This window comes from Aphelocoma coerulescens, chromosome 12 (assembly GCF_041296385.1).
Source record: "Aphelocoma coerulescens isolate FSJ_1873_10779 chromosome 12, UR_Acoe_1.0, whole genome shotgun sequence".
NCBI lineage: Eukaryota > Metazoa > Chordata > Aves > Passeriformes > Corvidae > Aphelocoma > Aphelocoma coerulescens.
The window spans coordinates 5,824,389-5,839,992 of record NC_091026.1 but is presented as its reverse complement, the minus strand read 5'-3'; the positions used below and the strand labels follow the sequence as shown (position 1 = coordinate 5,839,992).

At 41.1% G+C, this 15,604-nt stretch overlaps 2 protein-coding genes across 2 annotated transcripts in view; both read right to left on the bottom strand.

Annotated features, from left to right (window-relative positions):
* Positions 1-875: 875 nt before the first annotated feature.
* Positions 876-4,492, bottom strand: MUSTN1 (musculoskeletal, embryonic nuclear protein 1). The gene is made up of 3 exons (XM_069028038.1): positions 4,300-4,492; positions 1,440-1,560; positions 876-1,219 (listed from the first exon to the last, which is right to left on the bottom strand). The coding sequence occupies exons 1-3, from the start codon at positions 4,306-4,308 to the stop codon at positions 1,113-1,115; spliced, it is 237 nt and encodes a 78-aa protein (XP_068884139.1). The 5' UTR covers positions 4,309-4,492; the 3' UTR covers positions 876-1,112.
* Positions 4,493-6,986: 2,494 nt separating this feature from the next.
* STIMATE (STIM activating enhancer) overlaps positions 6,987-15,604 on the bottom strand; it is a 34,108-nt gene continuing 25,490 nt past the window's right edge. Inside the window, exons 5-8 of the mRNA XM_069028035.1 lie at positions 13,781-13,893; positions 12,801-12,878; positions 11,882-12,031; positions 6,987-10,991 (exon numbers count right to left, since the gene is read on the bottom strand). Of these exons, the coding sequence (XP_068884136.1) occupies positions 10,875-10,991; positions 11,882-12,031; positions 12,801-12,878; positions 13,781-13,893 (458 nt within the window). The 3' untranslated portion in view covers positions 6,987-10,874. The remainder of the gene's footprint in view (positions 10,992-11,881; positions 12,032-12,800; positions 12,879-13,780; positions 13,894-15,604) is intronic.

Sequence of the window (15,604 nt, the reverse complement as noted above, 5' to 3'; positions counted from 1 at the left end):
AGTCTTAATCAGGTCTAACCTGTGTAAAATAAAAGTAATTTCTTAAAAAAGGGTGGCACTTACCTTACCATCCCCAGACGTGCTGCAGAGACTCAGGGTGTGTGGAAAGCATGGCAAGTGCCCACAGAGGTTTCTCTGTGTTTGAGCATAAATATCCAGCTGAGGGGAAACATTCTGGGGTTTGGGAGAAAACAGGTTTGATGTTTGATGCAGCAAATCAAGAAGTAAACAGCATTGAAAAAAAACCAACTCCCCCTCAGAGTGTGCCGGTGTTGTACAGAGACACTCACTGGCTTCTCATCTCCATGGTCAGGCAGGACATGGTGGCTGCGTCTGTCACCCAACTTCTCACTCGATCCAGTGGGACAGCAGGAAAAAAAACCACTGGGGAGCGAGCTGAAATCCCTCCCTCGGTGCTGGGGCACTCTGAGAGTCGGGCCTCTGCCCTCCCAGCTGAGCTGCATGAAGGGAAATCATGGCATTGCTGCCCTGAGGGATGTGAGGGGAGAGATGTGAGGGGGAACTGTGAAGGGGGGAGCCATGAGGGAGAAACCGTGAGCGGGAAACCGTGAGAGGAGAGCCGTGAGCGGGAAACCGTGAGGGGAGAGCCGCCACCCTGTGCCATGCCGCCACCCTGAGGTGCCACTGTAGGCAACACAAATTCGGGTGAAATCTCTAGGTTTCTATGCTGCCTCTTCGATCAGCTCCTCCTCAGCTCCCTCCTGGTGAGGGCGTGGTGTGAAGAAATTGCACTGAGACCGTCATCAGGGTGTTTGAGTTTGCATTTGACAGACAAAATCATCGCTGGTAGTGTAAAAGCGCCCATGGAATTAATCTGAGCCCAAACTGAAATGAATCACCACAGTGTGCCAAGCTGAGTCCAACAACCTTTTTTTATTAAACCATTATAGCAAACATTGTCCAATACAGACAAAGCAAGCATGTAATAAAAATGAACATGGAAATTTTACTCTTTGATATGAGTATATTTCCTACTTAAGGACTTACAGTGGAAATTAGCTCCTTGAGTCTACAGTGACTTTAGTGTAAGGAACAGAAATTTTGAAAAATGTTACAACAATCATTTGGGTGAGACACATCCAGCTCCACTGTCAGCCAAAGACGCTCTTGGCTGGCTCATCCTTTGGTTTCTCAAAGACTGTTTCACCTCCTGTCCGAGCCCGGCTGAATATGGAAGGTGCTGCACAGCCCATTTGTTCTTGGAAAAGAAAACCAGGAGAGACAATCAGTGAAGTACCACCAAAATTTGGGGAGTGAAACTAGTGCTGCTGAAATACTTAAATACACATTTCATAAATACTTCATCTGTCCATCAGATGAGCAGCAGGCTGCTGTTCCAGAGGTGACTCTTTCACTTGAAAAAGGCAATTAAGTCATTATTTTACTCTGCTTAATTGTTTCCAATCAAGGAGACTTACCACACTGCCTCATCACTTGGTAGGTTTTGGATTTAATTTCCTGGTTTTTGGCAAGGTTTCCTCTGGCTCCTTTGAGGTCTTCTTCCTTCACTGGAGGACGCTTCTTTTTCACAGGGGCTGGCTAAGAAACAGACCCACGTATCAGTATTTTGTGTTTGAAGCACAGGGAACAAAGCTGCCTCAACCCAAAGGCTATAACGTACAAGTTGCTAACACAACTTTTTCACCTATTTCAGTTCTGAGATTACACTCAGCTACTTCAGATCTTCACATAATCACAATTTCACTGCCCTTCCCAAAATCTGTTATCATTCTTACTGTTCTGAAATTGTCTTATTGTACAGCCTTTGAAAGAACAACAGACTACTTAATTTAATGAAGAATTATTTTAGTCTTAGATTTTCTTTGTTCAGCCCTGCCTGCTCATTCTGCAGATAATTCAAGGATATGTCCAATATTTGGAAAGGAAAAATCACTTCATTACTAAGTTGGACTTTTGCCTCCATCTACTTACTACTTCTTTGGGAAACTGGTCAGAGAGATTCCGAATCTGGACTTGCTTTAGTTGAAATAAACACTTGACCCATAGTTATCAATCTTAAATTTGAGGAACAAAAGTATCTGAGCACTCAACAGGGCTCTCTACTGAACACATCTGAAGCACTGGACTTGGAACCCAAAGAAGGAGAAGGAAATCTAATACAGAAACAGATGCATCATCAGGTGGTGCACTGCAACAGCCAAGTACTAATCTGTTTACAGTTTATCCCACTACAAGGAAATAGGGATAACATTGCTTCATATTAGCCTATCCCTATCTTTAAATTAGCACTCCACAGTCAGACACAACCTCAGTCTGCAGCAGCCAACACCATAAGCATTCCCCCTTCAGTTTATTATTTCATGGTCAGATTTCCAATGTCCCACCAGGCAGCCCTCATGGCACGACGCAGGGCACAGGGGTACGATTAGGAAAAACAGAAGATTCCCACACTCTGACTCCAACAAAATGGATTTACATACTGAAACATCAACAAGAAACTTCTCTGACCATCACTACATACACAGGGCTTCTGATATTTGGGTTCTGGCAGTGGTGGAGCCCACTCAGGCACTTCAGGCTAAAAACAGATGTGGAGGGAAACAAATCCCTTAAGGTCTACAAATGGCTGGAGCAGCGAGTCCCAGGGAGCTTGCAGAGACAGCACATGCATGGCTGGCTCTTAGTCGGGTGGGCTGGCTCCACTGCAGCCTTCGGCATGTTTTCTGCCTGCTGCAAATTCCTGGGAACGCTCAGAATAGCTCACTGTCAATCCCACTTGCATGTATTGTGGGAAAAAACCATTTATGAGATCTCCGGGGAAAACACTCATGAGTAGCCAAAGCAAGCAAAAGGAGAGGGTGGCAGCAAACCCTTCAAAATTCACAACAGCTTGTGCATGGTTGTTCAGCTGGTGAACCAAATGTCCCCACAGCCAGGGTGTCACCTGTCCTTCTGTAACGACAACTGGCATGTGATGGGAACAGTCCCTCATACCCACGGCATGCTCCACAGGCAACCAACCCAGAAAGGGAAAAAGCCCCTTGCTTTATTAACAGAAATATGAAATCTGCATAATCTCTGCCCATTATTGGCAACAGACAGTAACTGTGAGGCTTCTTCCCACTGGGACAAGGGAATTCTTGGGGACAGGGTGAGGAAAGGTGGTACTTGAGGATGCACAAAGTTATAGCCAGGCTGAGCAGAGCTCTTGAATGTCACCCAGTCATTTTAAAATAAACCATCTCATACTTTGATCACAGGAGGATTTTCCAGCAGGCCAGTTGCTGTGGATTAGCTGGCCCCAGCTGAAGAGCAAAGCTGGTGCACAGAGGTTATGGTGAGCCCTGGCCAGCAGCTGCCACTGTCACAGCCCCACCACTGCTAATTGCTCCCAAAATTTGTGAGCAGGGTTTGCCAGGAGCCATTCCCAGCTGGCACAGGCATGCAGCCTGTGCTTTATCTCCTCCTGTCACAAGTCAAAAAGTGCTACTTTACAAGACTTACGACTGGGTTTTAAGTCCTATTTTCCTTGGAGTAAAGAAAATCAGCTGAACTGAGTTACACTCTGTGGCTGAAGAATTGTGCTCTCCTACTCTGCCTGTGCTCCTACTCTCTAGCCCACCCATCCCATAAAACTCATGCTGAGGAGAGCTCTGCCAGGCACATGCAGCTTGTATTGAAAATATAACATTTATCTGAAACCTCAACATTTCTGAGCTAATTTTAAGAGCACTTTGAAGCACTGATTATTGGGGCACACATTAAAGACAAACCATTAATTATAAAATTAACATAAAAGTATTCATTTTATACAAAATGTCAGTCTCAAATATCATATCCTAACAGTTATAATTTTCAGTCACACTCTTTTATCCTGCATGTTAATACATTAAGCTTTACACAGTGACATTTCAGAACAGCCACCTCTTTCCAAAACAGAATTTCAAAATCACTGTCTGAGAAAGTGTGCTGGAAAGGCAGAGATTCCTCCTTCTGTGAAACATCCCAAAGCAGAACAGGGGAAATGATTTTTCCCTTTCTACACAAATAAAAATATTTAAGGTAAATCAGAACATTTGAAAGCTAAATTTATTAACTATGTAGAGCGCAGCTGCTTTCCTTCTTCACCAAATAACCTTTCCTAAGAATGTACTTGTTAAAAATATTTTAATCACACAAGTCACAGAGCAGAAAAGCTGAATTCACTGGTTAACGAGAGGAACTCGCTAATAAGCTTTTCCAAGCAAAGCATCCAAACCAGTACCAGGTTTGCCAGGCGCTGCTCCGAGGGCAGGCAGCGCACAGATGTCCCCGTACCTGTGACATAACTGCGGTGCTTCCTCGCTGAAATCCCTCCCAGGTCGTTCCCGGCTTTGATTAAATCCAGCCCGTGAGCTCTGCGAGCGCCTGTTGTTTTCTTGGACTTATATAGAACATCGGAGTGAAGTCATGAGCCGGGTCATCTTCCCAAAGCAGCGCCCGGGATGATTCAGGTTGAGGGAGGCTGTTGTTGTCGGGAGGTTTATTCCTGGCGATGACTCGGGCGTGCAGCATTCACCGGGCTGGGCTGACGGGGGCCGGCAGCTGCGGCAGCGGGACGCGGGGAAGCCTGCTCCCTAGAAAAACGCTTCCCGGAGAGTCCGCTGGGGCACTATTTATAACTTTAAAAGGTAAAATGTTGTTATGGACACAAAACTGACTCTGAATCCTCTAGGGGGAGGGAGGGGGAAAAAAAAGAGTGGGCATTTGTTTCCCAGCATAACAAAATACGTGTTTTCTAAAGATGATATAAACCTAATGTCCAAAGCAAAACTGCGCCCTGGATCACTTTTGCACGGGGATCTTTAACAGGAAAGTATTGAGACTCTTTTAGGGAGTCAATAAAGTAGGGTATGGTTTTACCCTTACAGCTCTATCACTGATCATGCTCTGGTGCTGGCTCTTACACAACTGAGACAGTAAAATCACTTTCTACTTCCTGCACTATTAGCAAGTTTAACCATTTCACCCACATCTGTACAGGAACAACTTACTCAGACACAGATAAGCTCAGTGTTCCCCACTGCACATGCTGACAGTAATAAAACCTTTCCTACAACTATTAATATTTGTTCTCGAAATAATTTTTTAATTAAGTAAAGCCCCACCACCTCTGAGCATGAATTCTATTTTTCATTACTGGGAGAAGGTTAGGTGGGAGATTGTTTCCCTTTTGGTTTTTTACATTAAATCTTTACATCCTGCAAAAAAATCAGCTTCTGTAACTGCACTCAACACCTACAAAGAACCAAGACTCCAGCCAGGTGGGTTAATGTGAGAAGGGCAGCCATGGCAGACCTCCAAACACCTTCCACTAGAGATAACAACTGTTGTGGTGGTAGAAATCTGCCCTGGCCTTTCCTCAAGCTCTGCCAGTGCTTTTAGGGTACAGAGAACCACAAGAGGTCCCAAAAAATTTGTTTTTTCATTACAAAAACATGACATCAAACCACAGTTCTAGCGCTGTATGAGCAGGACTGTGAGATCTGTCGGCTCCCAGTGCCTCCCAGTACCCAATCTGCCTTTAGGCTGAACTCTTTCCAGGCCTGAGATCTTCTCCTTTATTGGGGGAATTATTTGTAGGCTAAGAAGCAGTTTGGATGTTATGTCCTTAGCCAAGGGCTGATTTTCTATTTTAAACCCATGGCTTAGTAACCAGAAGTGTTTCTGCAGAGCACCAATGCCCTTAGTAGGCCAACATAACAGAAGAGTAAAACACTTAACTTTCGAAAAAAGCCAGATTTTTTTTCTATTGTACAAAGTAACACTTCTCTACTACGATGTTTCTCTATAGTCCCACAAGCATCACTATTCTGACTACCTATTATGACAGGAAAATAGCATTCTGCATGTTTAAAGCAAATATTTAGAATTCAAGACACTGAACTATTATTTTCCCTTCAGCTTTCAAAATTGCTTCAGTTAATTGGTACTGCATATTCCTCACTCAAAAGCAACAGAGTTGTGCTTTCATAGCAATTTAATCTATACAAACAAAATCATTACACAAACAAGATCAAACCACTCAAACAGTGTTTGCCATTTGGGGCAGGTGAAGTGCTCAGAGAGGCAGGCAGCACATCCTAAGGTTTCCAAAACATCCTAAAGCCTGGACAGTTCTGTTCGCTTCAATTACACATTTTGTAAACAGGAACAACCATTTCCTTGCACAGATTATGGGCTATTTTTCCTCACAAAGAACCCAGCCTAAATCTACAGTTACTTACATTTTAGAGTAGAAATCCTGTTCACCTGGTTGAGGTCCTGACATCTGTTAAACGGGACGTGAATGACAATGGAACAAGATGGCTCATTTATCCAATAATGACTATTAAAACCACAAGTTTTAATCTTCCACTGCAATAGGAATTGTGGAAAACTCCTCTGCTGAGGAATGGTTCCAACTAAAATATGATGATGACCATAGAGAATGTAGTGAATGTACACACGGCTGCCACCGTGGTCTCCAAATCTCAGGGGAGATTTGACTTTTCCTCCAGGAAAGTGCTAACAACCCCTCAGGGGACTGACACTTGGTAGAGTGAAGATTATACTCTGAATTCCCTGTAAGGGTGCAGTGGGTATGGGGCTACTTGGATGTGGTAGGTGGAAAGTATGAAAACAACAGGCAAATGTTACACAGGAGTTACAGAGACAGGATTGCGCCAGTACTGTGCAGCTCCAGCCCTGAAAAAACCTTCCTCAGGGAACGGATCTGAGAGGAGCCTACAAGGATTCTTAAACTTGCCAACAAATTTGCAGCTTCAGAACAGTGGCTCTTCCTGATCAAATGGGACTTGCCATTAAGGTAAATGAATGTGCTGAAATTAAAATCAGCGTAACAGTGTGCACAAGGAGAGCTGAAGTTAAACTCAAGTAGCAGAACCTGCTTCCCACAAGAGCACACTAAAAACACTGAAACACAGGCATTTTGAGACAGAACAAGTATAAAACAAGTGTACAAATCTGTAATAAGTCAAACTTTATTGTAAACCATTATACAACGTACATCAGATACCCTTAAAAGTTTAAGGTAACACCACTGATTAAACAATATGGTCCAAACAGGGCAGCAGAATACAGCTGTTGGTTTTGCTCACATTGGCTATACTCTGAATTTACTTACAAACAAACCCCACATTCAGTTTGAGACGGATACCTACGCAAGACAAAAACACCTACAAAAGAGTCCCTTTTTTAAAGATACTGCAGTTTTACTTTGTAAAACCATAGTAGTCATTTTCAGTAATTGAACTGGAAACTTCACCTAAAAAAGTTTGCACGCCTATGCTGTAGATGTGCTCTGCCTTGATGTGGCTGAATTTATTCGCTTTCACTACTGGTTTCTCCTGTAAAAAGCACAGCAAAGTTGCAAACACGGGTTAGTCAAGCACAGTGGCAGAGATTCCTTGTGATGCTCAGCTCTGAGCAGAGCGGGAGAGCCCAGGTCCCCCTCCCCAGGCTCGGCAGGAATCAGAGCAGACACCTGCCGGAGGGGATCACTTTGCATTGCTCTAATTTGCAACTCAGTTTCTGAGTTTTCCCTGAAGAAAAGCTGTATAGTACATTTTAGTTAGCAACATTAACAGACAGCATTCACCTACTTAAAGTAAGACAAGGGGACTTGAACATATTGAAGCCAGAACTTGGAAACCACATATTAGACAACACCAGTGTTTTAAGTTTATGCAGATGTGTCACAGGTTGGATACTAGGAACAGTTAATACATTTAGGTTGACCACTCGTGGTAAATTCCATCTCCACCAATATTTCTGTGTCTCTTCTCTAAGTTACAATCCCTTTCTCTTACTTTGGCATACACTACATAGCTTATTTTCATTAAACAGAATCCTACTTCCTAAGCACAGCCTGAATTAAACCTTTGCTATGAGTTGTCCTGAAGCACATTTGCCAGGCAGAAATGTGAGTGACAGTTTGAGGATAATGCAAACATGATGTTGCAGTATCACTGCTGGATCAACTCTTTATGAAAAGTCCATTTCAGACTGTACTGCCAATACATTTCAGTGAGTGGTAAGACACAGTGAAGCACTAGGCACACACTCCCTTCTCACATATGCAAGCCAGTCAGACAAAAGCACGTGTCCTACTCATATTTATTGCAAGAATTCCAATTTTTACCTTACAGAGAGGAAAACTGCCAATCTTACATTTTCCATCTCTTTCACAATGATAACAAAGAATGTATAGAAAAAAATCCCAGATTTTGTTATTTAGCTAAAATTCTGAATAAAATTACTGTCTTAGTAGAGAAAGTAATTTTTTTCCCCTCTGAAGGTTGCTCCTCCTGTTACTACTGTTGGTATTTAAAACACTTCTGTGTCTTTGGCTCATAGTGCTTTACAACATCATCTTGCTAGGCATATCAAGACCTCACATCAAGTGACATTTAAGCACTTAAGACATGAAAAATTAGGCATTCAGAACCTTTGCTATAATCATCTTCAAGAAACTGCTCCATAGCACTTTATACCATTTTGTACTTGGTCAATAAGCTTGAGGTCTGCTCAAAACAAATATTTTTACATGATTAAGGCCATAATTTTATACTGACACTTCACAGACTAAACACGAGACTAGGATAATTTTGATAATTGAAGTAACTGGAGGAGGAAAAAGGAAGATAAGATGCAAGCTCGTACAGTTAAATTTGTGTGCGCTGCTCAGTTATCTCAGCTGGCGAGGACAGCCATGGCTCTGCACTGGGACGTAGCACATGGTCAGGAGCTTGAGTTCACTATCTGAAATAGAACAAATCCTATGCTAAAAAAAATAAATGCTGACATTTGTGACAAGAGCCAGTCCTAGCTCTTAAATCCCTTTGGAAAAGTGAGCTGTATGAGACTATTCTGTTGATGAGTTCCTTGAAGTACTGTGCTTTTGGAGATCTGCGCCCACCCAGTGGTCAACAGCCAAGAGAAGATGACTCACACAATCAATAAAAAAACCTCAATCCCCCCAAACCAGAGGCAACACTGATTAGGGACCTTTCCCCATTCCCACCCCCCATGTCAAAAGAACTCAGGTAAGCTTCCACTGTCATTAGTTTCTAGATTTAGTCTAAAGAAAACACTAGTACTTTAACTTATTGCAGTTCTTACATTTCAGTGCACAGTAACAAAGGTCAGTGGCTCAACTAAAACCTCGGGTTTGGGAAATGTCCCTTTGAGCCAGCTGGACACTCCAAGGTGTCAGAGCATCGTGTCCCCTCAGCAGCCACTGGGAAGAGGGATGCTGGAATAGTGAAAGTAAGCACGGGAGCGCACAGTTCAGTATTTACTAAGGCCCAGTTAAGTGGTCTGGATAATAAATCACATTAAGACCTAGTAAATCTATAAAAAAATGTAAAAAATCTTAAAAAGTTCTGAGCAGTTTTCCAATGAAACTGGTTTAAGGCTTGGAATTTTTCTGGTGTCCAGATACTACAACAGATTTGCATTTAAGGTCTGTTGTCACCTCTTTGACACATCGCCTTGTCCTGCACAAGGTTTAACTAAGCAAGGAAAGCTGTCAGAAACAATAATTTAAAAAATATGCAAAGCAAAAGGATGTCACTGAAAACACATCTGCTAGGTTTCAGATCACCACATGTTCTCAATTATCAGAAGAGACACTGAAAATCCCAGAAATGCTGTGGTTACAACTGCACTGTACCCCTTCGGGTTGTTCTTCTACTACTGAAAGATAATGAGACTTTATGGAAGTGAAATAGGAGAAATTTTTTTGTAGTCGCCATTAAGCACATTAAGTAGAAGACTGCTTTTTCAACAAAAAACAAGGGACAGAATTGTATTTGCAATATTGTAGCACAACTGCTTCAATCAGATCACAGTCCTGTACTGCAGGCCCTAAAATAGGAAAAGTATCAGAAATGTTCCGTATCTTTTGGGTCACTTGAGAGGTATGCACAAGAGACTTGCAGAAACAGAAATAATTAGAGTCATCCATAGATACTCATTTCACAAATAACTTACCACAATGGATTTTTGTTATACACTAAAGTGCACATTTGTCAAATATGCAAACACCACCTCCTACTGAAAAAGGTATTTTCAAATTATATGGTCAAGAGCACACATAGGACTTCATTTTTTAGTGATATTTGGTGACTTCAGCAGTGACAGAGAGCTTTTCCCTTTGCAATCCCTTTGTCATAAATCAGGACACAAGGATAAATAAGATTTTCACTACAAATCTTTTGACCTGTTCTGCACAAAAAAGGGAACTGCACCCTTTTCTCTGACAAAGAGAATCTTTAAATACAACTGTATGAAAATATAACTTAAATATAAAATAGTCAAATAGATTTGAGAAGACTTGGAAAAAAATCTTTGTTCCACCTATTAGTTCCATAGGTACCCGGTAGCAAGTAAACATTTGTACTTAAAAAAATAACATTAAGTTACAGCTCGTAACCATAAACTATTCTGCTCTAGGAATTATGCTGCAAAAGCCAGTTTTAGTAATAAAACACACTGCTTTAACTTAGTCAGCTCTGATGCCTTTTTGAGAACTCCTTACACTGTCCCATCAGTAACCCAAAAGTGAAAGATTCTTTATTTGTTCTCTCTGATCTTCTCTGACACCTCCCACACGAATCTCCTTAGTGACTCGTCCCTTTTCCACACACGATGAGGAGACATTCTTGCATAACTGGTCAGTGTGTTTGTAGTGCAACTGAACTGGAAGTCTTCCAACTGCTTTGCCTTCTTGTTGGTAGACCTTGCTTCTAGGTCAGTTTGTATGAAAAGGGAGATGCAATTGCAACATTAAACCCCACTGACAGAAGTTTTTGCCATGAAACCTGCAAGTCCACAGGCCAAGGAATGTGTCATACGGGCAGACCAAAGCGATGCTTCTTCTTCTTGATAGGCTTTAAGTTGGTCAGTCTGCGCAGGTCCTCCTCGGCATCTGACTCCTCCATCTCATCATCTGCTGAAATAAGGATCTAAAAACAAATTACAGCTTCTGAGCACATGGAGCAGTCACGCTCCTCCTTCTTTCTACTTTTAAACTTTTACTTTTTTTTAATGCTTGCAAAGCACCTTATTATTTGCTCAGGAAAGAGTTTAGAGAACGTAATTCGGATTTACTGCCACACTATCAAACATCATTGCACATCCTATCAGGAACCTCCAGTAAATTTTGAAGGAGGATGGATGCATATTAATCTCACTACAGCCACTGACTCTGAACCTAAAGAGTGATGCCTGCACCTCCAGAACAGTGGAGGCAGCTTGAGAGGTCTTTATTTAAGCTCTTGATCAACACTGGTAACAAGGCAGTCACATTACCTGGCAAACCACATATAAATAGCATTGTTTATCAGACAGAAAAGTTACATTAACTTACTAAAGCTAAACCAACTCACCTCCAAAGAAACCACCCATCCTTCAGCTGAACTAAAACCTGCTCACTTAATGTAATTTAGAAGAACATTATGCTAAGGCAACTATGTAAATAATTCTTGAGAATCAGGTCAGTTGCCTCCACCAGCTCCCTCTCACTTTAAGTTATTAACCTCTCTTAGAATTAGAATTGTCTATTAGTTTTGTACTTCCTGTGAGGTTTTATTTAGAAGCTCTTGCAACACAGCTCACCTGTGATATTTACATATATTATTGTGTCTTCCTGCCCATCTGGAAGGAAATTAATTGCCAGAGTGGTACAACAATGACATTTTCCTTAACTGGTTCTCAACTGCAAATGCTGGGAGCTACTGCTAGAGGTACATGCTCAGAAAATCAAACCTAAGTTGACAGTGCTACGAAGAAATCAATATCAAGAGGGATGAATTGTATTGATATTGCATTAATTACAATAATTAACTCTACATACTTCTGACTCTGACTCCTCATGTGATGCTGCTCTCCTGTATCGCACTTTACTTCCATTTCTTGAATCTTGTCCTGCTTCCTTTTCTTCAAGTTTAGCTTTTGTCTTCCCTTTCTTCATAAGAAAATTATCTACTACCCAGAACATTAATGCCTGTTAAAGAGAAGGGGAAAATGACAGTTCAGCTTTCTTCAGAGTAGAAGAAACATCCAAATACTGACCAAATGAACTTGACAGTAATTCTGAATTGGCCAAAATCTAAATCTTGTATAGGCACAGTGTGACATGGCTTGTTACACCTTGCAGGAGTGCTCTAGAACCCAGCTACTTTAGTCCTTTGTGGAAGAGATGAAAATAAGAAAAGCAGTGACTATTCACAGTGATGATATATTAACTCTTCATGTAGCAATGCTTTACTAGCACTTATTACATGCAAGGACACCCACTATCTCTGGCTCTAATTCCTAAATCCCAGATTACTGAAAGAGTATACTTTGGGAAGGATGACTGCACACTTGCCCTTTTGCTCTGCTCCACCACAGGCTAGCCCCTAATAGCTATGGTCAGACACAGGATACTTCACAGGATGTCTGTCCTTAGACCAACTGCTTCCTAAAGCAAATTTCACTGTAATTTTATAATCTCTATGTCAATATTTCAGTACTACAGTCAATCTACTGAAGTCATCAGGCCAAAGAGGACTATGAGGCATTCCTGCTGCTCTCCTGAGCCTGGTTCTTTAGCTCCATATGGATTTCAGCTTTGTAAAATCTACATATCCAGACATTTTACCTATTCTTTAACAGCCCGTAAATTAACTTAAGCACCAAGGTACACTGTGTTTTAAGGACTAATGTTAATTAATGAACACATGGCAGAAGGATATCCAAGTAAACATCTCATGGAAGTGAGTTGTACTAACGTTAACAAAGAAGGGAACTATCAGCATGACGATTGCCAGCTCCAGCTGGGGGTTCTCTATGGGATTCAATAAAGCCACCTGTGAAAAGAAAAGGATCAAGTTCAGCTCATGGCAGTATGAGCACACAACTGGGTTAGGCAGGGCAATGTTCACTTACAAGCTAATGTGAAAAATAACACAGATGAACCAAAAAAGGGCAGCTTGGAGAAAAGCAAAGTATTTAGGACAGCTTATAAATTATCACAGATAAGTAAGTGGGGCTGACAAGAAACTTATCTCTGTCATTTTTGTTTATAGAAGTCTGAGGAGCTGAGTGAGAATCATCTTGAACATTTTAGAGCTGCTCCCAAGGAACATGTTGTAGATTCCATCGTTAGGAAATTTAAACAGAGCAGAGTTTTGCAAAATATACAGTAAGAAGAGAGTTCCCAAAGTAGTCCAGAGCATACAATAGAGCTAACTGGTTTTAATGGGCTGTAACAGCATCACTTTGAATATTTGGCTGCACAGAGTCCATCAAAACAAAGATTTATCCAGTCCGCATCAGTGGATTCACTAATCCACTGCAAATTTCTAAAAGTCTACAGTTAAGATCTATCAACAAGGTAAGTAAGGCAAAGAAAATTCTTTAAAATACTACAAGAATACAAAATAGTGTAGGCAAGAATTAAAGAGTTAAAAAAAAAGAAACAACCACTTAGTAGTTTCAAGGGCACTTTAGGCAAGGAGATAGAATAAAATTTTAGATATTTCAGTTTACAAAAAACCCCTCAAAATACGGTATGATATTCCTGGCAATGGATAAAGGCCTCATTAGCAGCATTCCAATTAAACTGTAAGAACATACCACTACCACAGAGTTAATTGGCAATGACTGTAGACAATTATGATGCTTGAGCCAAACCAATAAATGCTACTGGAAGCCTTTACAGCTTCCACCTAAAATTCACTTGTCTGCAAAATGCTGTAAAAACACAAACCTCTTTCCACTGAGGTATAAGCAGCACTATGATGATGATGGTTTTCTCAAATGTCATAATCATTATGTACAGAGCACACTGGCCCATCCAAGCACTGCACTGCAGTGGGTCACCTGCAAGAAAGAAGAAAGGTTCGATGTATGCATAGGTTTGATTTTACTTCATGGTAAACATCTCATAAAAGCAGTATTAGAAGAGGCAGCAGGGCAGCTAAATCCTCTAGAAGTGCCTTCTCCAATTTCTTTAGTGCCACTCCTTCCCCTCCCTCACCCCAGCTTTCAGAATGTATCAGAAACTGAAACTAACAGGACTTTATCCCGTTCAGCAACACCTGTGGTATGCTCATACTGTTCCACATAATCTGATGAAAGCACAACAGATAAAGTTTCATTGTGTTTCTCATCATATTGTTAATTTTGACCCTCTATCATGACATATTAAGTGCCTAAAAAGGGAAAATTTGAGGGAAACAAGGCTGGGGGAATGAAAGAGAATAGAGATTTCCCTTCAGTCTAAGTAGATCTATGATTTCCACCATTGTCCCCAGGCTGCCTTAAACTTATTTTTCCTCTCTACAAAATTGAAGCAACAGGTGCAAGAGCTGCTATGAAAAATTTACTGAACAAAAAATTAGGATCATATTTTAGTTCCAATGTCAAAGGGTTTGAAATTCTGCTGCACCTCGAGGACAGAGTGAGGACCTGAGTGCACGAAGTTATCTGCCAGGACAGAAAGAAGACCACAAATATTTGAACAGGAAAACTTATGCACACTATTAGACTCTTTGAAAGAAAGCAGAGAAAGAAAAAGAAGCCAAAAAGAGGAAAAAAGAGCACTGATAAGCCTAACAAGCTTTGCAGGTGAGCTTGAAGCTGCACTTCACTGGAAAACAAAATCTAGGTATAGAGGGGGTGCAGCAGCCTCTGCAATCTCTTCAAAGGCAGCTCCAAACTCTTAGTTTGCAGATGAATAATGGGCAATGGAAAATCAGATGCCTTTATGTGTCTGTAATGCATAATGGACAGTTGCTGCTTCCTTTTCTGGAACACTGCTGAAAGGCTTTCAGTATTAATATTCAGTAATAGTTGGAGGCTTAGTGTTTGCTGCTGAAGTGCTACACAGAGAAACTGATAAATCAGACTGGAGCTCAAAACAACAAATACTTCCTAACTGAGCCTTATAGGATAAGTTAGTGATCAACACTCAGCAGTCCAAGAGGAAAGTGATTAAAATGCTCAAGCTTTACAATTATATACTGCAGTTTACAGCTCCTCTTGTAAAAAGCCAAAAAGTTAGAAATTTGAAAGGGAAAAACATCAGTAAGTCAAAGTCGAGCAACTGTGATTCTTCTGAAGATACAAGGCCTGAATTAGATTTGAGAATTAAATGTTAGCAATTAATTTCTATACTCTATTACATTATCCTGCAGTGGTAGGGAGAAGAGAGATCCAACAGGCAGGAACTGTGCAGTAAGATTGAATTATTTAATTATTTTACAAACTCTTTTATAGACTTTTTTCTTCATAGTCTAATTGGTCAAAGGATCAGCCACCCCTTGGGGGTGATTGGCTAGAATCCCAAAACATCCATTGTCAAAATATTTTTCTACTGTACCATAAACAAAGCTCTGCAAGGTCGCAGGTGTTCAGAGTTTATAGAACTCTGCTAATATCTTCTGTGACAGAGAAAAGTATCTCACGGGACTGGAAAGAAGCAAGAGAAATTCTTGCTAGCTGAATTTTTGTACCCACAATACTCCACATTTTTATTATAGCATCCTCTAGTTTTCCTCATTAAATAGCAAATACTAAAAAATAATCTAGA

What these genes read in the sequence shown, in the direction of transcription:
- MUSTN1 (XM_069028038.1), bottom strand. An exon ending in CCAAGTGATGAGGCAGTGTG is followed by an intron (nt 1,220 to 1,439) that starts GTAAGTCTCCTT and finishes TTCTTTTCCAAG; the next exon opens with AACAAATGGGCTGTGCAGCA.